Below are 23377 nucleotides of genomic sequence, written 5' to 3'. Positions count from 1 at the left end.
CCTTTGCTTTTTGTTTTTAAGAAAAAAAAAAGAAAGAAAAAAAGAAAATAAAAATAAAAAAAAAAGAATAAAAAAAGGGGGGAGCGGGGAGGAATAGTTCCCAGGAGGAATGAAAGGGCCAGAAATCTCCCTCCACGCCCAAGAGGACCTCAACACCGCTAGTAGCGCAGATGCAGCATGGAACCTGTGCCATACCCTACCCTTCATGCCAGTAAACCAGCAATCCGGGATAGCAACCTCACATCTGCTGAGCTACCTCGGTGGACAAAAGAGAGGGCGGCCGGATATCCGCCACAAAGCATACCTCCTTCGGCCACCACCCCCGGAACCTGAAAGGTGGCTTCCAGAGATACACCCGTCGCCCGAAAGACACCCAAAGCTACTCCGGGATACCGGAGAGGGATCGGGACATCCCCAGGCAATCCAGATTCCACGGCAAACTACGCCACCGCCAAGAACCTCAACGGAATGGGATGGACCCCGGTGTCCTTTCCCCTACCTAGGAACTAGCGCGCCTGTGGGAGAAATCCCAAAGGCCAAAGAGGAAGGGCAAAAGGGAGGGGTGAGGAGGAGGAATGGAAAAAGGGGAGGATGGGATAGGGGAGGGGAGAATGGGGGGTAATTAGGTTCAGTCTGAGGAAGAAGACCGACAGGGCTAATTCCTCAGACCAAGAGCCTCTTCACCACGCCAAGGAGCCCCCCTTGAAGAGGTTGCCACTGCAACTAACTACAATTCATTCCCAAAGGAATCAAAGTCTAGTCTATGTTCGGCCTAATGTCAAATGATAAAAATTTCTTGAGCAACTGCAAACCCAATGGAACAGTGAGCAGGCTTCCACTAGGAGTATTATACCAGGAAAAAAAAAAAACTTAGTTTTTCATTTCCAGTGTGGATGACAGTGGCTCAGACTAGAGGGTGATCTAGCAAATATGGCCAAAGAATGCAGCAGCAAATGCTGTAATAATTACTGGTCAGAATAAGAACATGAGTAACTAGATACAAAACACATTTCATCAATATGCAGTACTTATTATCATGTACAGTATTTCTATATACATGTACTTAGTTTATGCTATGTACATTAAACCTCTTAAATACCCAAAATTTACATATTCAAATGTAAAAGTTTACTAATTAGTCTTATTCCTAGATTAAGTGTCCAAAATGCTGTGTACACTTACAAGCATTCAATGTAGGAAACAAACTAAGTTAACCCATTCTTTTAACACTTGTGCACCTTCACAGAAAATAAAATTCATACATTTAACTAATTTACCTCCTCTTCGTATTCCACAAATTCTTCGTTCGACATTACCTTACCATAATAGTGGAGACTATTCATTTTTATGTCGAGTTATGCTAAATTATGCTATCATTCATCCACATGCACACAAACCATCAAACAAAAAACTCTCACCTGAAGATACTAAAGTGGAAAGAACTCTAGGTTTCAAATGGACCTCCTCCTTAATTCCCACTGGGTATCTGAAAGGCTTTAATCCAGCACTGGTTTTTGATATTACATTCCGAGGACTCTTACACTTGCTAGATACTACAGTCAACTTCCTAGGAGTTGATCGCTTCTCTTTCGAAAGCTTGAGAGATTGCAAATTTACCGACAATGCAGGAACTGGATTTACTTTACTACGTTTGGACCATGATTCCTTTGAACGGTCTTCTGGAAGCCTCTTTGAACAAGGAGATATCTTGATAAACATAAGCCCAGTTCCATTTTCTGTCTCATCAGTTTTCTTAGATGTGCTTTGATCTTTGGATGGGTGTAATAAGAGTCTTCTGCCACTAGCTGGTACTGAAGAACTCTCTTCATTAATTAAAGGATACTTATTTTCAGTACCTTCAGAAAAATTACTAGCTGTATCACTATTTTTTTCCTTATTATCTTTATCACAATTTTCCATTTTAATTAGATGAAGATTCATGTCCTGAGAATTCTTTTTAGTTGTACCAGGGAGAAAACTTTCAGCACTATTCACAGGTAGGTTCTCAGTTTCATTCAGGAAAAAATGCTCATTTGTGTTAGTGGATAAGCCTTTTATTTCATGCAAGGATGCTTCTCTAGTGTCTTGTAAACATAACCCTTTAGTTTTGAGCTTTGATATTTCTAGAGTTTTACTCGACTGTAAATTCTGAACTTCGTTTTCGGAGGCAGTCACGTTCAGCATTAAGCCATCACTGCTACTGGATGGCATATTCTGATACATGAACAAGGGAGCTTCCTGATGGGATTGACAATGAGTCTTATTCAAAGGTACTACTTGGGTCTTTTCCAAGGGTATTTCTTTGGTCTTGTTCAAAGGCAACTCCTGGGTCCTGTTCAGGGGCAGTTCCTGGGTCCTGTTCAGGGGCAGTTCCTGGGTCCTGTTCAGGGGCAGTTCCTGGGTCCTGTTCAGGGGCAGTTCCTGGGTCCTGTTCAGGGGCAGTTCCTGGGTCCTGTTCAGGGGCAGTTCCTGGGTCCTGTTCAGGGGCAGTTCCTGGGTCCTGTTCAGGGGCAGTTCCTGGGTCCTGTTCAGGGGCAGTTCCTGGGTCCTGTTCAGGGGCAGTTCCTGGGTCCTGTTCAGGGGCAGTTCCTGGGTCCTGTTCAGGGGCAGTTCCTGGGTCCTGTTCAGGGGCAGTTCCTGGGTCCTGTTCAGGGGCAGTTCCTGGGTCCTGTTCAGGGGCAGTTCCTGGGTCCTGTTCAGGGGCAGTTCCTGGGTCCTGTTCAGGGGCAATTCCTGGGTCCTGTTCAGGGGCAGTTCCTGGGTCCTGCTCAGAATCCTGTCCATGGGTAACTCTTGCATATTTTTCAAATGCAGATCTTTTGGTTTATTTCCGATCACCACCCGATTTGATTTTACAGGCGAACCACGAGTATTATTTATGCATAAGTCTTGCTTTTTGTTTAAATGCAAAATATGAGTTACATTCATTGGTAAGCTGCTCTTTGATAAATCTCGAGTCTTATTCAAAAGTACATCCTGCGTTTTATTAAAGTCGTTTGTTTTGTTAAGGTAAAATGTGCCTTCCTCAACTTCCATAATTGTACTCAGACACTGAGCTAAACAAACATCAGATACATCAGAGTTAAGACAAGCTGGTTTGCTGGGTTCTTCCTCTTCACAATCAGACTCAACAAAAAGCTGTCGACCCTTATCAGAATGACTGCGCTGATCTAAAAGCTCTTCTGGGGGAAGGGATTTAATACTTGTAGAACATCTACGGGGATCATCGCCAGGAGAAAAGCTAAAGTCTGCCAGAGATGCCACAACAAAATTTTCATCACTCAAGAGATCTCTCTCATCTTGCATGTACTCACGTTCTTTTTTATTGGCTCCTTTGAATAAGAGAAGTTCATTCAAAGCCTCACTCTGATAAGGCTGAGGAAGGAGACTGAGTGGCTCACTTCTACGGCGGTGATTAGAATGTTTTGGGATAGCTAAACCTTCCGCTACTCCAATGGCGCTCATTCTCCTAGGACGATGTGTATCAGTTACCTGGGGTAAGGATGAAGGGGAAAAAGTTGGCACATCTTTTACGATAGTTTCACAGCTATTATGGTGATCATCCAAAACAAGATCCTCTGGGTGTAATATTGATGCTTCTTTAATAACTGTTTCAGAACTCAATCTGCGTTGCAAGGAAGACCCCTGACAATTAAAATCATCTTCCTTTGTAACTGTCACCATTATGTCAGAATGCTTAACAGGAATAGTGTGTGTATCAGTCTCTGAACTCTGCTTCTTACAAACGGTTGGAATTAGTTCCTCTAATGGATCATTCATTTCTTCTTTATCATTGAATGTTTTTTCAAGACTATCTGGACTCATACTATTCTCCAAAACCTTCTTCCTTTGGCTAGCAAGTTCCTGCTCTAAAATCTGAGAAACATCTGTCAGATTAACATTCTTCACCCGTGGTACATGGTCACCTATTTTTGGGGTTGGAAATTCCAAGGAAACATTAAAATCTTCCATGATTAAAGCTGGTTCAGAGGGCGTGCTGGGAGCCGTTTCATATTCAGAAGATGGAGATTCAGGCGCTGTACACATTCCTATATGGGAAGCATCAAGTGTATCTTCCCCTTTCCTATAAGATTCTCTCTTTAACATATTCACATTTAAATTCGGAGTTTCTGGAAAATTCTCAGGAGCCTTAAGTTTTTCTAGAAGATTCATACATGAAGCCTTTATGGATGCAAAATTATTAGAACCCACTTGTGGCCCAGGTGTGATGGGAGTCATTTGAAACACGTCTAATGAAGCTGATCTCAGAGGTGTTATTCCAACAGTTGGCGTGGAGGTATTGGACGAACATGAATTTTCTTTCCACTTGCTATTAATACAGGAATGTTCATCATCACATTCTTCAGGCTGCTGTCCAGCTTTTGGGAACAGGCTGAGGCGTCTTATTTCTGCCTGATCTTTAACAAATGTCTGTCTCCTCAAAGGAGAATCCAGAATATTACAGACAGGAAGCTGGCCAGCATATGCAGAACTGAAAGTTTCAACACTTGATGTAATGAAAGTTTGTCGCCTTAGTGGTGTGTTCATTTCATTGCAATTAGGCAAATTATCCCCTTTAACTGCACTGAAATCTTCCTTCTTTGAAGCAATAAATGTTTCCCGTCTCAATGGAGAAACTGTCACATGTGGTAAATGTTCCCCAATTACCTGCGTGAATGTTTCCTTATCAGATAGTGAGCCACACTTTTCAGCATCAAGCAAAACATCACCTTCATTTAGGTCCTCTTGTAAACTGGACAGGCCTCTATGTGCAAATGTTAACTTCCGATGAGATGATGGGTGTTCCAAGGTGGCTGGTAATATATTACTCTCTCTCTGTACCTCCTCAGAATGAGTGGAACTGGTTTCTCTTATTTCTTGGGTTGATACAAGAGTTTTAGTTTGTTGAACAGGTTCAGACGAAACTTCATTTTTCTCACTTTGTTCCATCTTCCGTGTGACATCGTAGATTATGTCAAATCTTTCCTGTTGTAAAACACTAATTTCAGTTACCTCATCAATCACTTCTCTTACTTCTACAACTACATCATCACCAGGTAAGCAATATGTCATTCGCCTTGTATGCAAATTCTTTTCATCATCTGATATGTCTTTCCACATAACACTGTTCACTTTCTTATGGTGTTGCATAGTTTCAACCTGAATCTTCCTCAAACTTGATGGACATTCTGAGTCAATTGCCGAGACAGAAAGATTTGAAGGCCCACAAGGTGTGCACTCGACCAGGGCATCAGAATTCTCAGTGGAGTTCAACACTGGCAATATGTCAATACTCTCTTGACTTGACGTCGATAATACAACTCTCCTTAAAGATTTTGAGTCAACCTGTGAAAACGTTAATAGAACTGATTAATTTTAATAGCTTTTTACCAAGCCTCTTAAAATGTACAGAAAATTTCAAATGAATAAGCACCATTAAAATTTTGAATGTCATGATAATTATATAATATATCTGAGCTCCTTGCAATAAAATTAATTTATACTAAGATATATATGGTAGGGTTATTATTGAAAGAATTAAAGGTAAGAGAGAGCAAGACTGCAGGTGAACAAGGCTTTAGAAAGGGTAGGGGATATGTAGATCGTGTTTACATTGAAGCATATAATGGAACAATATTTAGATAAAGGGAGGGAACTTTTCATTGCATTTATGGATGTAGAAAAGGCTTAAGATAGGGTAGATAGGGGAGCAATGTGGCAGATGCTGCAAGTGTATGACATGGGTAGAAAGTTACTAAATGTTGTAAAGTTTTTATGAGGATAGTGAGGTTCAGGTTAGGGTGCGTAGGAGTGAGATTACTTTCCAGTAACAGTAGACCTTAGACAGGGATGTCTAATGTCACCATGGTTGTTTAATATATTTATAGACAGGGTTGTAAAAGTAAATGCTAGAGTATAGGGGAGAGGTGGGATTAAATTATAGGGAATCAAATACAATATGGGAGTTGACACAGTTAGTTTTTGCTGATGATACTGTGCTTTTGGGAGATTCTAAAAAGAAGTTGCAAAGTTTAGTGGATGAGTTTGGGAGGGTGTGTGAAGAAGAAAAAGTGAACATAGATAAGAGTAAGGTGATGAGGGTATCAAACAAGTTAAAGAAAAATTGGATATCACATTGGGAGAGAATGTGTTCAGACATTTAGGAGCATATTTGTCAGCAGAAGAGTTTATGAAGGACGAGATTAGTCATAAAATTGATGAAGGAGAAAAGGCGAGTGGTACATCGAGGTATCTGGGGAGACGGAAAAAAAAAAAAAAAGTTATCCATGGAGGCAAAGAAGGGAATATATGAGAGTATAGTGGTACCAACACTCTTATATGGGTGTGAAGCATGGGTTGTGAATGCTGAAGTGAGAGGCTGAAAGTAGTGGAGATAGTCTCTATGGAGGTGTGGAGTTAATAAAAGGTTTATTCCGAGGGCTGAAGAGGGGTTATTGAGATGGTTTGGTCATTTAGAGGGTGGAGCAAAGTAGGTTGACTTGGAAGGTGTACAAGTCTGTAGTGGAAGGGAGGATGGGTATGGGTCGTCCTAGGAAAGGATGGAGAGGGGGTTTGTGTGTGCAAGGGGCCTGGACATGCAGCAGGCATGTGTGTGCATGTTAAATAGGAGTAAATGGAGACTAATGGCTTTTGGGACCTGATGAGCTGTTGGAGTGTGAGCAGGGTAATATTTTGTGAAGGGATTCAGGGAAACCAGTCAGCCAGGCTTGAGTCCAGAAGTGGTAAGTACAATGCCTGCACTTCAGAGGTGTTAGGGATACTGGCTGTTTGGAGTGACATCTAAACTGTTGTATCTGGGCATCTCTGCAAAGACTGATTTTGTCTGAATGATGGTGAAAGCGTTTCTTTTTTGAGTCACCCTGCCTCAGTGGGAGACAGTCAGCATGTTAAAAAATTTGCACTTGAAGTTAGTTTAACACTTGCCTCTCTTTTACTGGCACTCTTCTTTGGGCAAGTAACCTGGTCTTTTTTAAAGACAGAACCTTGACGTGTAGTCGATTTGCACTTAGGTCTGACAGGAGGCTTGTTTTCAACATCAACTTTCTCTCTGGCAGTTCTGCGTAGGCCTTGATCAGTTCTGGAAGCCTTGCATGGAAGGAGTCGTTTTGAAGTCGAGTAAACTGGAGCAACATTTTGTGGTTTAAGTGGCGCTCTGCTTCTGACTTTTCCTTTCTGATAAAAAGTAATTTAGTGTTATTCATTGTACAATTTACTGAAACAACTTGTTTATGTGCAAGATCTTAACCCTTTCAGGGTCTAGATCCCTGATCTGAAAATTTCTCTCAAGGTCCATTTTCTCATACCTAGGCCCAAATTTATCATTCACAGCTTCTGAGTGAGCTGAGCTCACCACGTAGTACTATGGCATGGACCTCGAAAGGGTTAAGAGCAGCAGTATCGTTAATGAGTAATCACAATTTGAGGACAATTTGTTTTCAAGTACAATATTTTCAAACAAAACACAGTGAAAAGCAATTAAATAGTGATGGGATAAATTTTTTCCCTATACGTACTGATACAGATATTCAATTTTAGACCAACACCAATATCATCAAAATTAGCCAATACTTACCAATACTAAAAATTAATTTTAGACCATTACCATAAAAATTAGCCAATACCCACACCTTGGATCACTCTTAACTAAAAACTTTGAATATTGAACATAAACCTCTGGAAGAAGGGTGGAGACTAGCTGAACATATCTAGAAAATTTAACCAGATGATTTCTTAAACTCATCTCAAATTGAGCACATTACTAACTTCTTAAACATGGGGGAAGTTTTTATTTTATTAACATATCGGCCATCTCCCACTAAGGCAAGGTGGCCTGAAAAAGAAAAACTTTCATCATTCCCTCCATCACTGTCTTGCTAGAGGTCCACTTACACTAGTTATAAAACTGCAACATTAACACCCCTCCTTCAGAGTGCAGACACTGTACTTCCCATCTCCAGGACTCTAGTCAGGCCTGCAAGTTTCCCTGAATCCCTTCATAAATGTTACCTTGCTCACACTCCAACAGCACGTCAAGTCCTAACAACCATCTGTCTCCATTCGCTCATATCTAGCATGCTCACACATGCTTGCTGGAAGTCCAAGCCCCTCGCACACAAAACCTCCTTTACACCCTCCTTCCAACCTTTCCTAGGCTGACCCCTATCCCACCTTCCCTCCACTCCAAATTTATACACTCTTAAAGTCATTCTACTTTGTTCCATCCTCTCTACATGTCCAAATGACTTTAACAACCCCTCCTAATTTCCAAACTACAAATTCTCTGCATTATATTGGCACCACACACTGCCCTCAGACATGACATCTCCACTGCCTCCAGCCTTCTTGTTGCATCATTCACCACAGATGTTTCACACCCATATAAGAGCACTTGTATAACTATACTCTCATACATTCCCCTCTTTGCTTCAATGGACAAAGTTCTTTGTCTCCACAGACTCCTAAGTGCACCACTCATCTTTTTCCCCTCATCAATTCTATTATTCACCTCATCCTTCATAGACCCATCTGCTGACATGTCCACTTGTAAATATCTGAATACATTCACCTCCTCCATACTCTCCCTCCAATCTGATACCTAGTCTTTCATCCCCCATTTTTTTACCATTGCCTTATTCCTATATTCACTTTTAATTTTCTTCTTTTACATACCCTACCAAACTCTGCAACTTCTCTTCAGAATCTCCCAAAATCAGTGTCATCAACAAAGAGCAACTGTGACAATTCCCACTTTGTGTTAGATTCTCTATCTTTTAACCCCACACCTCTTGCCAACACCCAAGAATTCACTTCTCTTACAACCCCATCTATAAATATATTGAACAACCATGGTGATATGACATCCTTGTCTAAGGCCTGCTTGTACTGGGAAATAATCTCCCTCTCGCCTACATACTCTAACCTGAGCCTCACTATCCTCGTAAAAACTCTTCACTGCTTTCAGTGACCTACCTCCTATTCCATACATTTGTAACATCTGCCACAATGCCCCCTATCCACCCTGTTATTCACGTTTTCCAAATCCATAAATGCCACAAAAACCTCTTTACCCTTATCCAAATACTGTTCACCTATGTTTCACTGTAAACACTTGGTCTACACACCCCCTACCTTTCCTAAAGCCTCCTTGTTCATCTGCTATCCTGCTCTCTGTCTTACCCTTAATTCTTTCCATAATAACTACCATACACTGTACCAGGTATACTCAACAGGCTTATTTCCCTATAATTCTTGCACTCTTTTGTCCCCTTTACCTTTATACAAAGGCACTATGCATGCTCTGCCAATCCCTAGGTACCTTACCCTCTTCCATACATTTATTAACCCTTAAACTGTCCAAACGTAGATTTACGTTGACGTGCATAGTGCTCTGAACGTAGATCTACCTCCGATTTTATGTGCTTTCAAATGGAGAAAATGAAGGTTGGAGCGCTACGCACGTTAACGTAGATCTACTTTTGGACAGTTTAAGGGTTAAATAAAAGCACCAACCACTCGAAAATTACATCCCCACCTGCTTTTAACATTTCTATCTTTATCCCATCAATCCTAGCTGCCTTACCCTTACATTCTACCCACTGCCTCACAAATTCCCCTCCCCCCTCACAACTGGCTCTTCCTCACTCCTACAAGATGTTACTCCTCCTTGCCCTATACACAAAATCACAGCTTCCTCATCTTCATCAACATTTAACAATTCCTCAAAATATTCCCTCCATCTTCCCAATACCCCTAACTCTACATTTAACCCTTTGACTGTCGAAAGGCCCAATCCTGAAGTGTCTCCTGGTGTCGCAAAATATTTGGAAAAAAAAAAAAAAAATTCTTATGAATATGTTAAGATTATTTTTCTGATTGTTTTAGTCAAAAAAAAAAAAAATTTCCCATCAGTACTTACCGAGATATAGAGGTGTGAAGTTTGCTGAAAATGATCTGTGAACGGCAACAGCGGCAACTGCCGCTCACCCGGTAAACTTTGATTTACTTGTATTTGATGGTTTCTTGTTTTTTCACTATTTTATTTTTTCACATAACTTTTGTGGCCTGTGAGACCAAATTATTGTGCAATGTTCAAATATACACTCGTTGAATGTAACACAATTATAGCAAAAACACTCGTATCATTATAATGTTGTTAAAACTTGTTTACACAAACAAACAATATAAAAAAAATATTACGATTGTTCTATAATATACAGTGGACCCCCGGTTAACGATATTTTTTCACTCCATAAGTATGTTCAGGTGCCAGTACTGACCGAATTTATTCCCATAAGGAATATTGTGAAGTAGATTATTCCTTTCAGACCCCCAAACATACACGTGTGGTCGCATTTGGAGGTAATCGTTATGCAGGGGTCCACTGTATATACATATGTACAATCACTGGACACTTTTCTAGAACTGCTGCAACTTGTGGAATTCTTTGAAACATGGGTATAAGCACAATGGTGTTTTACACTCCTCACACATAAAACGAGTGTCTCTGCGTTTTTGTGGGCGTTTTGTGGTATGTCCACAGACAAAACACCTCTTCTGAGCATTTTTCTTGAGAGCAGTAGCAGGCAGTGGTATGGGGTAGTGATCACCAGGCCTCAGACGAGAGGACATGTGTTGATAATTTCGTGGGCGCTTGTCTATTGCAGGTGTTGTTCCTTGGTACTTGAATATTATTTGTCTGATGACTGAAACAAAATTCACCATATTTGGGTTTGTTCTTGGTCTTCAACTTATACATATTATAAGCATTCAGCATGGAAATGTCAAGAAGATGGAAAAACAGTTTTATGTACCACTTATAACTCTTGCGAACACAGTCAGCAAACCCAATCTGCATGTCACATTTGTCCACTAAGCGCATATTGAGGTTGTAATCCATCACAGCTGCAGGTTTTACACTGGGTTCATTGGTCTCTATTCTGCTTGCCAGTGTCTACCATTTCGTGTCGGTGAACTGATGTCAGCAGTGTGACATCACGTTTGTCATGCCACCGAAATGCCATGATGTCATTGGCAGCAAACACCTGCACTTCACCTCTACAACTGCCAGCATCGAACCTAGGCATATGTTTACGATTTCCACGCACTGTGCCACACACATCTGTCATGTTCACTCGCAAGAAATCACCGAGTATAGGGCTTGTGTACCAGTTGTCAGTATATAAAATATGCCCCTTACCAAGATATGGCTCCATCATTGTTCTAACCACATCCCCAGAGATATCCAGTAACTTTCTGGTATCTTCCAATGTTTTACCGCCAGTGTACACAATTATATCCAAAACCAGACCAGTTTTGCAATCACACAGAACAAATAACTTTGTACCAAAGCATTTCCTCTTGCTTGGTATATACTGTTTGAATGAGAGTCTTCCTTTGAACAAAATCAAAGACTCGTCAATAACAAGCTTCCTGAAGGGATAAAAATACATACAGTACTTTTGTTTCAGGTACATAAACACACGTCTGATCTTATATAACCTGTCGCTTCTGTCAGGCCTTGTTTTGTCTGAAAAGTGTAACATACGTAACAGTAACACAAATCTATTCACTGGTATAATGTCTCTGAAAGCAGGGGTTGAAATCAGGTGGTCTGTCACCCAGTATGTGTTGACACTGTGCTTATACACATGTGGCATAAGCATTATTGTGGCAAAGAACAGATTCATCTCTGCCACAGTTGTGTCCTTCCACTGGTGTAGGCGTGATCTTGGTGACAGAATAGTGTTTGCCATGGTGTACTCATAGTATGTATTGCTTTCCCTGACAATAATGTCCATCAGGGGTTCATCGAAAAACAACTGAAAGCATTCCAGTTCAGTGGGATTGTTCCCAAGTGTACATGATGGCCGTATTCCACTTTGCCCTCCATCAAAGTCATGGGGACTGGGAACAAACTCGTCATCTTGCTGCCAATCCCAGATGCGGTCAGCTGGTGGGTTCTGGATATTGTAATGTGGTTGTGGTTGTGCAGGTTGTGGTTGTGGCTGTTGTGAAAGTGTGGGGTCGGGTGAGGCGGGCTGTAGTTGTGCAGAGTCAGCAGCGTGGGTAGTAGCGTGGCACGCTGCTGGTGTCACATGACTCGTGCCACCATCACTATCACCACCACCGCCTGCTGCCTCACTTGCATCATTGATACCCATCATAACAATATCGTCATCTTCACTATCAGGCCGTGGTGTAGGGCCACAGGATGTGCTCCGAGATGTACTCCTTCCTCTTGGAATGTCGTATATACTGCCGCTTCACTGGGGAATATTCACCCTCACTGTCACAACTAGAACTGCTTTCAATAACCTTGAAATCACTATCACTATCACTTACACTGCTCACATCTGAGTCTTGTACACGGGCAAATAGTTTCCTCTTTCGTCCTGGTACAGGTGAACATGAACGAGCCGGCCCAGCACCAGAGGTGGAAGGTTGTGGGTCATCTGGGTTTTCATCACTAATTATGTTATCCTGGGCACATTTTTCAGTCACACCCGCTTCAGAACCAGGGAATTCACTTTCACTGACACTTTCATCGCTGTTTGAGCTATCACTTGGGAACAAAATACCTCCAATCCGCCGAGGAGTGAAGAACTTCTTACCGCGAGGCATGGTGAAAATGGACTACCAAGATGGTGTTCCCACAATGCACCGCTGAGTCCCAGATTTTTTTCACAGAGTGCACACCCACCACTGAGACCCATTCTCTCTCATGTAGGCCTACCAGCCCTCTCCCGCTTGATTTGAAGCTGCTAGAATTTATGCGTATAGATACGTCAAACACGGTATCTCCCATGACGTATATATACGACCGCGACAGTCAAGGGGTTAATAACTCTCCTCTCCTATTTTTAACTATCAAATGCACTCGTTCCCTAGGCTTCCTCAGCTTATTAATCTCACTCCAAAACTTTTCCTAATTTTTGACAAAATTTATTGATAACATCTCATTCACTCATTTGCTCTCTTTTTACATTGCTTCAGCACTCTCAACCATTGTCCATATGAAAACTGTAAATAAATTATAGTAAATCGATTGGAAAAACTCATGAAATAAACTCCCAAACAAATGTCAGCCCTCTATAGATGCATAAAATAAACACAAGGTATTAACCCTTTGAGGGTCGACAGGCCCTCTCCGAAACTCGTTCTCAGGGTCGGCCAAATTTCAAAAAAAAAAAAAATTATTTTTTCTTATGAAAAAATAGAGTATTTTTTTCTAAACATTATAGGCTAAACAAAAAAATTTTAACGTCAATACTTACCGAGATATGGAGGTGTGAAATTTGCCAAAATTGAACAACATATGGTAACATCGCCGACTGCCGTCACCCGGTATTTTTCTATTTACTTTTTTATGTACTATTTTCAATTATTTTTCAATTTTTCTTTTTCTGAGTAACTTTTATGGCCTCTGAGGCCAACATGATCAGTATTTTGTAAGTTATTTCTTTTTCAATACTACACAATAAGGGCGTAAACACTGTTGTCATTATTTTGTTTACAGAAAATATTTACACAAACAAACAATATGAAATGTTGTTTATTACTATTTTTCTATATTTTATATACACATATAGTCACAGGACATGTTTCTAGAAGTTCTGCAGCCTGTGGAAGTCTTTGAAACATGGTGTCATGCACAGTGGAGTTTTGCACTCCTCACACATAAAACGAGTGTCTCTGCGTTGTTGTGGGCGTTTTTTTGTATGTGAACAGACGTAACACCTCTTCTGAGCCTTTTTCTTCAAAGCAGTAGCAGGCAGTTTTACCAGGAAGTGATCACCATGCTTCAGACGAGCAGGTAGTTGTTGATAATTTGGTGGGTGGTCAATTGCAGGTGCATTTCCTTGGTACTTGAATACTATTTGTCTGATGACAGACAAACAGAATTCGCCGTACTGTGGTTTGTTTCTGGTGCTCATCTTATACATATTATAAGCATTGAGCATGGAAATGTCCAGAAGATGGAAAAACAGTTTGATGTACCACTTATAACTCTTGCGAACACAATCAGCAAACCCAATCTGCATGTCACATTTGTCCACGGAACGCATGTTGAAGGTGTAATCAATCACAGCTGCAGGTTTTAGAATGGGTTCATTTCTCTCTCTATGCTGCCTGCCACTGTCTGCCATTTCATTAGGGTGAATTGATGACAACAGTGTGACATCTCGTTTGTCATGCCACCGAAATGCCATGATGTCATTGGCAGCAAACGCCTGCACCTCACCTCTGCGAGTGCCAGCGTCAAACCTGGGCATATGTTTTCGATTTGCACGCACTGTGCCACACACATCTGTCATGTTCACTCGCAAAAAATCACTGAGTGAGGGGCTTGTGTACCAGTTATCTGTATATAATATATGCCCCTTACCAAGGTATGGTTCTATCATTGTTCGAACCACATCACCTGAGATGCCCAATAACTTCCTGGTATTTTGCAATGTATAATTTCCAGTGTACACAATAATATCCAATACCAGACCACTGTAACAATCACAAAGCACAAACAACTTTATACCAAAGCGTTTCCTCTTGCTTGGTATGTACTGCTTGAAAGAGAGTCTTCCTTTGAACAGAATCAAAGACTCGTCAATTACAAGCTTCCTGAAGGGATAAAAATGAGTACTGAATTTCTGTTTCAGATACACAAACACATTCCTAATCTTATATAACCTGTCAGTTCTGTCAGGCCTGGTTTTATCTGAGAAGTGAAGCATACGTAACATTAGCACAAATCGATTCACTGGCATTATATCACTGAAACCTGGTGTTGCAATCAGGGGGTCTGTTGACCAGTATGATTTCACTTTGTGCTTATACACATGTGGCATAAGCATTATTGTGGCAAAGAAAAGATACATCTCAGCCACAGTTGCCTCCTTCCATTGGTGTAGACGTGATTTTGGTGAAAGTATTGTGTTTGCCATGGTGTACTCGTAGTATGTGTTGCTTTCCATGACAATACTTTTCATCAGTGGTTCGTCAAAGAATAACTCGAAACATTCCAGTTCAGTGGCATTGTTCCCAAGTGCACAAGATGGCCGTATTCCACTTTGGCTGCCATCAAACTGGTGGGGATTTGGAACAAAATTGACAGCTTCCTGCCAATCCCAGGTGCGGTCTGCTGGTGGGTACTGGACAATGACAGGTGGTTGTGGTTGTGGAGGTTGTGGTTGTGGAGGCTGGTGTGGTGGGGGAGTGGGGGATGGTGGCCTTTGTTCTAGATCAGCTGAGGCAGCGGCGTGGGTGGCAGCATGGCCCACTGCTGGTGCCTCACCGCCGGCACCACTACCACCACGCACATTTTCCATCCCAATTGCAACAGTATCTTCGTCATTTTCACTGTCTGTTCCTGTTGTACAGCCACGGGATGTACTCCGAGATACACTCCTTCCCCTTGGTATAACATATGGCACACTTCCAGAGCGCATATATCGTCGTATATACTGACGCTTCACTGGGGAATATTGCACTTCACTATCACTACTGGAACTAGTTTGAAGAGCTTGTAGTTCATATTCACTATCACTATCATCACCCATGCTCTCATCTGAGTCTGGGATTTGGGAAAATAGAAGTTTCCTCTTGGGTTCTGGAACAACTGAACGTGAACACGAGGGCCCAGCACCAGAGGTGGAAGGCTGAGGGTCGTCTGGGTTTTCTTCACTATTACTGATATTATGGTCATTAGTTTCGGTCAAAACCTCACTAAAACCACGAAACTCATCTTCACTGGCACTTCCATCACTATTAGAACTGTCACTGGGGAACAAAAGTGTCCCAATTCGCCGAGGAGTGAGGAGCTTCTTACCATGAGGCATGGTGGACATTGTTTACTAAGAGGGCATTCCCACAATGCACCACTGGGTCCCAGATTTTTTTTCTACCGCGCACACTGACCACGCAGACCCATTCTCTCACACTTAGGCCTACCAGCCTTTTCGCGCGAGATTTGAGGCCGCTAGAATTTATGCATACTAGTACGTCAAAAACCCCTACGCGTAAGACGTACTAGTACGACGAAAACCCTCAAAGGGTTAATGCACTTGGTAAAAAAAAAAAATGAACATTTTCATTGATCATAACTGCATATCAAGAGTTCTTAAGCAATTACAGTGGTACCTTGGGTTATGAACAACTCAAAACTCAAACAATTATGTAAGTGTGATTAAGTAAGTGCTTTTGTAAGTGTATTTTTGGGGGGTCTGAAACGAATTAATCTAATTTACATTATTCCTTATGGGAACAAATTCATTCGGTAGCGGCACTTGAACAGCCTTCTGGAATGAAATAAATTAGTATCCCGAGGTACCACTGAAATACTTGATTTGAACATGCCAATATCATAAGTGCAGAACATAGCAAGTCAGAGCCATACTGTGTGTGTAATTTAACCCTTTGAGGGTTGAGACCCCTGATCCTTAACTCACTCTCAGGGTTGGGAGAGAAAAAAAAAAATCTTATGAAATGATAGAGAATTTTTTCCTGATAGTAATGGCACCAAAAAGTATGAAATTTGATAGAGAACTTAAGAAATTACGCTCTCGCGAAGTTAGTGATATCGCCCACTTTGAGCCCCATTTTCAGCCAATTCCATTGTTCCAGTCGACTAAAATCATAGCTATTTCGCTAGAACTCCATTTGTTCTATTGATTAAGTACAAGAAACTGCCCATTTACCAATTTCAACTACCCAATGAAGTGTTCAGAAAATGGCAATTTGGCCAATTTCAAAATAGGGTGCAGAATAAGCAAGACAGACATTCCTGGAACTAAATTTTCTCTGTTCATTAGTCATGTCTCCAGGCTTTCCATTTTGAATTTTTATTCTCACAAAAAAAATAGAAGATTTACTGTTTTGCAGACTACTGCATTATTGTAAAAACGGTATAAATATCAGCGCACTTGTGAAAGAATATTACTCACCAGCTGAGGTGTATTGAATGCGTGGCATGATTTGTTCACTCTTGAACATCAGCAAAAATCGAACATTTCTGCTAATTTGAGCTAAATTTTAAGGTACTTTCATCATCAAACTAATCAAAATCATCTCCATTTCTGTAATATACATTCCATTCTATCTAATGAGACCAAGAAAACAAGAATTCAACCATAAATACCATACAAAAATACACTTCAAAATTTTAAACCAAAAACACGGTCGGAGTTTTTTCTCACTATGCACTATGTGCTGCAGAATTTTTTTATATCATGCACACTGACCATGCAGACCCCTTCTTTCATTTGTAAGCCTACCAGCTTTCTTCCACCAGATTTGAAGGCTCTAGAATTTTGGCGTATAAATGTGGGACCAACACTGGCTATCAAGCCGTACATATAGAGGACCGACTCAAAGGGTTAAGGTTTAAATTCAACATTCCCAACCTCTTCTTTTAATGGTTGTAAAGAAAATAAAGCTTGCCAACCTTTTTAGTACTGGGATCCACGCAAGACCCAAGGAGAACAGTCTGAGAGCGAACACCAAGATTTGATTTCCAGTGAATCAAATCTCTGAAGTTCCCTTCTTGAACAGGTGTCCATGTCAATATGAGCTCTGCACTTTCACCTGGTTGTAACACGAGGTTTACATCTGAGCATGATATCCCACTCTCTGGCTTTGGAAACTTTTCACAGAACACCTGGAAAAAAAAAATCATACCTTTAGCATAATTTTTTTTACCATCACTAAATAAATAAAGTTTATTTCTTTGTAAAGGTTACAATGGGTAATTACAATTTTGATTTGCCAAGTACAAAGATAGCCACTATCATGCCAAGGCATTTCGGGCAAACTAATCCTAATACACTTTACGTAACTAATTAAAACTAGATAAGATAATAGTACATAGTAATTATACTTAAAACTAAACATAGAATAGTGGTTAGCTGTTTTACAGTCTTATTTGAACTCAATAAATCTTATGTAAACTTAGTACAAAATCTAACTTACAAGTAATAGTGCAGGTCATAATATTTTATGGAATGGCAGAATTAAAAGCCAGGTCACATAACACTAATTACCTTTGTTTAGGCAGGCTTGCGCACAATGTGGCTCAAAACATTTGTGCAGCGCTTGATCTCACCTCTAAACCATCTTGTGCAAGTATGAAAACTATTTTGATATTCCTAGCATCTTTCATACTATTTGGAAGTGCCAAAGAATACATGCTGAAATATACTTACTTCCTGTGTTTCATCTTTTGGATTTAGAACTCTGAGTTTTCGATGACAAGTAGTTCCCAATTTAACTGAATCAAAGGTTATTTTCGGAGAATGGGTAAAGTGAATGAGACGCAGGACTGGAATTTCTTCCACCACTTTCTTCAACTTCTGTTTTTGCACTGGACTGATCTGAAATTTCAAACAGTATTTGTATGGGTTAAATTTAGATTTTCTTTTTAAATCAAGAGCATGTACTGAAAATGATTTCCTCTTCTTCATACTACAGTGGACCCCTGCATAACGATATTAATCCGTTCCTGAGAGCTCATTGTTATGCGAAATTATCATTATGTGAATGAATTTTCCCCATAAGAAATAATGGAAATCAAATTAATCCGTGCAAGACACCCCAAAGTATGAAAAAAAAAAAATTTTACCACATGAAATATTAATTTTAATACACAAACTGAAAAAGGCATGCACAATTACATGACACTTACCTTTATTGAAGATCTGGTGATGATTGATAGGATGGGAGGAGGAGAGTCTTAGTGTTTAGAAGGGGAATCCCCTTCCATTAAGACTTGAGGTGTCGAGTCCTTTTCTGGGGTTACTTCCCTTCTTCTTTTAATGCCACTAGGACCAGCTTCAGAGTCACTGGACTTCTGTCGCACAACATATCTGTCCATAGTGGCCTGTACCTCTCGTTCCTTTATGACTTCCCTAAAGCGTTTCACAACATTGTCAGTGTAATAGTCACCAGCACGGCTTGCAATAGCTGTGTGAAAGTGATTTTCATCCATAAAGGTTTGCACTTTCAGCCACACTGCACAGATTTCCTTAATCTTTGTAGTAGGCAACTTCTTCAATTTCTCTCTCCCCTCCTCCGAACCAGTTTCCTCAGGTCTGGCCTCTTGCTGTTGAAGTTGATCTAGCAGCTCATCAGTGGTTAGTTCTTCATTGTCCTCCTCCACCAACTCTTCCACATCATCCCCACTAACCTCCAACCCCAAGGACTTTCCCAATGCCACAATGGATTCCTCAACTAGCATACTCCTCTCAGGGTTAGCCTGAAACCCTTCAAAATCCCTTTGGTCTACACATTCTGGCCACAGTTTCTTCCAAGCAGAGTTCAAGGTCCTCATAGTCACTCCCTCCCAAGCCTTACCTATAAGGTTTACACAATTGAGGATATTAAAGTGCTCTCTCCAAAACTCTCTTAGTCATTTGAGTTTCTGAGGTCACTACAAAGCACCTTTCAAACAGAGCTTTTGTGTACAGTTTTTTGAAGTTTGCAATAACCTGCTGGTCCATGGGCTGCAGGAGAGGAGTGGTATTAGGAGGCAAAAACTTCACCTTAATGAAGCTCATGTCCCCATAAAGTCGCTCTGCCACGTCTGTAGGATGACCAGGGGCATTGTCTAACACCAGGAGGCACTTAAGGTCTAATTTCTTTTCAGTTAGGTAATCTTTCACATTGGGGGCAAATGCTTGGTGTAACCAGTCATAGAAAAAGTCCCTAGTGACCCATGCCTTACTGTTTGCCCTCCACAGCACACACAAATTAGCCTTGAGGATATTCTTTTGCCTGAACGCTCTGGGAGTTTCTGAGTGATACACTAATAAAGGCTTCACTTTGCAATCACCACTAGCATTGGAACACATCAACAGAGTAAGCCTGTCTTTCATAGGCTTATGTCCTGGGAGTGCCTTTTCCTCCTGAGTAATGTACGTCCTGCTTGGCATTTTCTTCCAAAACAGGCCTGTTTCATCACAATTAAACACTTGTTCAGGTTTCAGTCCTTCACTGTCTATGTACTCCTTGAATTCCTGCACATATTTTTCAGTTGCTTTGTGGTCCGAACTGGCACCCTCACCATGCCTTATCACACTATGTATGCCACTACGCTTCTTAAATCTCTCAAACCAACCTTTGTTGGCCTTAAATTCACTCACGTCATCACTAGTTGCAGGCATTTTTTTAATTAAATCCTCATGCAACTTCCTAGCCTTTTCACTTATGATCACTTGAGAGATGCTATCTCCTGCTATCTGTTTTTCATTTATCCATACCAATAAGAGTCTCTCAACATCTTCCATCACTTGCGATCTCTGTTTCGAAAACACAGTTGAACCTTTGGCAAGAACAGCTTCCTTGATTGCCGTTTTGTTGCCCACAATAGTAGCGATGGTTGATTGGGGTTTATTATACAACCTGGCCAGCTCGGAGACACGCACTCCACTTTCATACTTATCAATGATCTCTTTCTTCATCTCTATAGTAATTCTCACCCTTATTGCTGTAGGGTTGGCACTAGAAGCTTTCTTGGGGCCCATGGTCACTTATTTTGCAGATAAAATCACCAAAAACACTGTAATAATACGAAATGTTCCGATTGTATGCTTGGATGTTACCGCGGAGGCTGGCTGGTAAACAATGCCACCGGCGGAACACGTGAGGCTGGCTCAGGCCGCACATTAGACGCGTCTCGGACAAACAGCGTTGAGCGGGTTTTTTTAGTGGTATGCGAGGCAAAATCTTAGCGATAAAATGTATTGGTATGCGGATTTAACGTTATGTAAGGCCAACGGTATGCGGGGGTCCACTGTATACTGTACACAGATGGAACACTTACATGAAAGGAATCTGGTAAGATAGGAGTTCCATATAGACTGTATTACATTTAACAAAAGAAAACTAGGTTAATGTAGAGGTAATGGTGTATGTAGTCAATATTTACTAACTACTCAACAGAATGTGGCACATTTGAAATCCTCTAAAAATTAATTTTCATATTTTTATAGGCCGCTCATTCACTCACTGCAAAGAGGATATTTGAAAGTTGTGCAAGCAAGAGACAGCACAAATAGGCAAGTGAAGCAGCAATGAAAGCATAAAGATCATTATAATTTTTTAACAACTTGCTGATAACATGTAGGTTTTGTATACAACAGTGAGTGAGTTTTGCAGTGCATAGAATAAATTCTCGATATAATGGCCGAATTGGGGGATTATCCAAGTGTCCATTAACCCCCTGACTGTCGCAACCCCAAATCCTGAGGTGTCTCCTGGTGTCGAGAGAGAAAGAAAAAAAAATCTTATGAAAAGATAAAGAATCTTTTCCCAATTGTAATGGCACCAAAAGAACAAAATTTGATGGAAAACTGAGGGAATCACGCTCTCGCGAAGTTAGTGACCTCAGCGATATTTACAAATCGGAGACTTTGCCCACTTTGAGCCATATTTTCGGTTAATTCCATTGTTCCAGTGGACCAAACTCAGCTATTTCTTTAGAACTCCGTTTTTTGTATCGATTGCGTACAAGAAACTGCCCATTTGCCGATTTCAACTACCCAATAACGTGGTCAGAAATTTGCAATTTGGCCAATTTAACGAAAATAAAAAATATGACAATTTCAAAATAGGGTCCAGAATGAACAATGCAGACATTCTTGGCTCTAAAATAACATTTTCTTTTGTGATGAATGGTTTTGAAAACCGACAAGTTGAAGAATTGAGACACTTATGCAACACATGGGAATCCTTATTGAAGAAACGTTTCGCCACACAGTGGCTTCATCAGTCCAATACTGCCCTGTGTTGCACTTCCTACAAGAGTGATGGACTGAACACACAGATTCCAGGTTGAGGGACTGATTACCTCAAACTTCTACTCTCCTTACCCATTTCTACTTTGTATTGGACTGGTGAAGCAACTGTGTGGCGAAACGTTTCTTCAATAAAGATTCCCATGTGTTGCATAAGTGTCTCAATTCTTCAACTTGTCGGTTTTCAAAACCATTCATCACATCTGTCAGACACTGCAACATCATGGGACCTTGGTACAAAGACTTCAACGCTTGCCCAACCTTTGGACGACGACCTACTTACACTAGTGGCAGGTCCCACTGTGATCCCGCCTCCTCCTGCTTCACCTCATCTCACCGCAGTATATAAGCCACCTCTCTGGCCCTGTGCTGCACTTCCTACAAGAGTGATGGACTGAACACATCGATTCCAGGTTGAGGGACTGATTACCTCAAACTTCTACTCTCCTTACCCATTTCTACTTTGTATTGGACTGATGAAGCCACTGTGTGGCGAAACGTTTCTTCAATAAAGATTCCCATGTGTTGCATAAGTGTCTCAATTCTTCAACATTTTCTTTGTTCATCAGTCACGTCTCCAGGCCCCCCTGATATTACTCTTGCTTTCTATTTAGAATTTTTATTCAAACAAAAAATAAAAGATTTACTGTTATGCAGACTACTGCAATATTGTAATAATTGTATAAATAATGTCAACCCATTCATGACTGCATATTAGAATGGCTACTTGGACATTTATTGGAAAATGACATCATTTGTTTACTTTTGAACATCGGCAAAAATCGAACATTTCCCCTACTTTGAGTTCCATTTCAAGATTCTTTTCATAGTAAAACCAATCAAAATCACCTCTATTTCTACAATATGTTTTCCATTGTCAACGAGACCAAGAAAATGAGAATACAACCATAAATACTATACGAAAATAGACCACAAAGTTGGCATTAAAAAAAAAAAATATACGGTCGGAGTTTTTTTTTTTCTCAGTATGCACTGCGTGCTGCAGGATTTTTTTTTATATGGTACACACTGACCACACAGACCCATTCTCTCACATGTGGGCCTACCAGCTTTCTCCTGCTTGATTTGAAGCCACTAGAATTTATGAGTACGCATATGTCAAAAACAGTGGCTCGTAAGACGTATATACTATATGACCAAAACAGTCAAAGGGTTAAATCAGAATAAAGTTTAGACATAGCAAAAAAATTCACTATCCTGTATTCACAATTTATGGTCATACTGCAATGAATGTTGAAATTAAAGGAATTAAAAAATTAAAAGATTAGGTGATGAAAGATTGGATATCAGATTGGAGGGAGAGAGTATGGAGGAGGTGAATGTATTCAGATATTTGGGAGTGGACATGTCAGCGGATGGGTCTATGAAAGATGAGGTGAATCATAGAATTGATGAGGGGAAAAGGGTGAGTGGTGCACTTAGGAGTCTGTGGTGACAAAGAACTTTGTCCTTGGAGGCAAAGAGGGGAATGTATGAGAGTATAGTTTTACCAACGCTCTTATATGGGTGTGAAGCATGGGTGATGAATGTTGCAGCGAGGAGAAGGCTGG

At 40.7% G+C, this 23377-nt stretch overlaps 1 protein-coding gene across 2 annotated transcripts in view; it reads right to left on the bottom strand.

Moving 5' to 3' along the window:
• Positions 1–1300: 1300 nt before the first annotated feature.
• Positions 1301–23377, bottom strand: part of LOC128698902 (uncharacterized) — a 41866-nt gene continuing 19789 nt past the window's right edge. The window contains exons 3-6 of one of the 2 annotated variants that reach the window (XM_070096953.1): positions 18219–18386; positions 17462–17674; positions 6946–7194; positions 1301–5346 (exon numbers count right to left, since the gene is read on the bottom strand). In XM_070096953.1, coding sequence (XP_069953054.1) covers positions 1378–5346; positions 6946–7194; positions 17462–17674; positions 18219–18386 — 4599 coding nt within the window. In that variant the 3' untranslated portion in view covers positions 1301–1377. The remainder of the gene's footprint in view (positions 5347–6945; positions 7195–17461; positions 17675–18218; positions 18387–23377) is intronic. The other variant, XM_070096952.1, reaches the window with a different exon arrangement.

This window comes from Cherax quadricarinatus, chromosome 55, assembly GCF_038502225.1.
Source record: "Cherax quadricarinatus isolate ZL_2023a chromosome 55, ASM3850222v1, whole genome shotgun sequence".
NCBI classification, from domain to species: domain Eukaryota; kingdom Metazoa; phylum Arthropoda; class Malacostraca; order Decapoda; family Parastacidae; genus Cherax; species Cherax quadricarinatus.
This window is presented reverse-complemented; position numbering and strand designations above follow the sequence as displayed.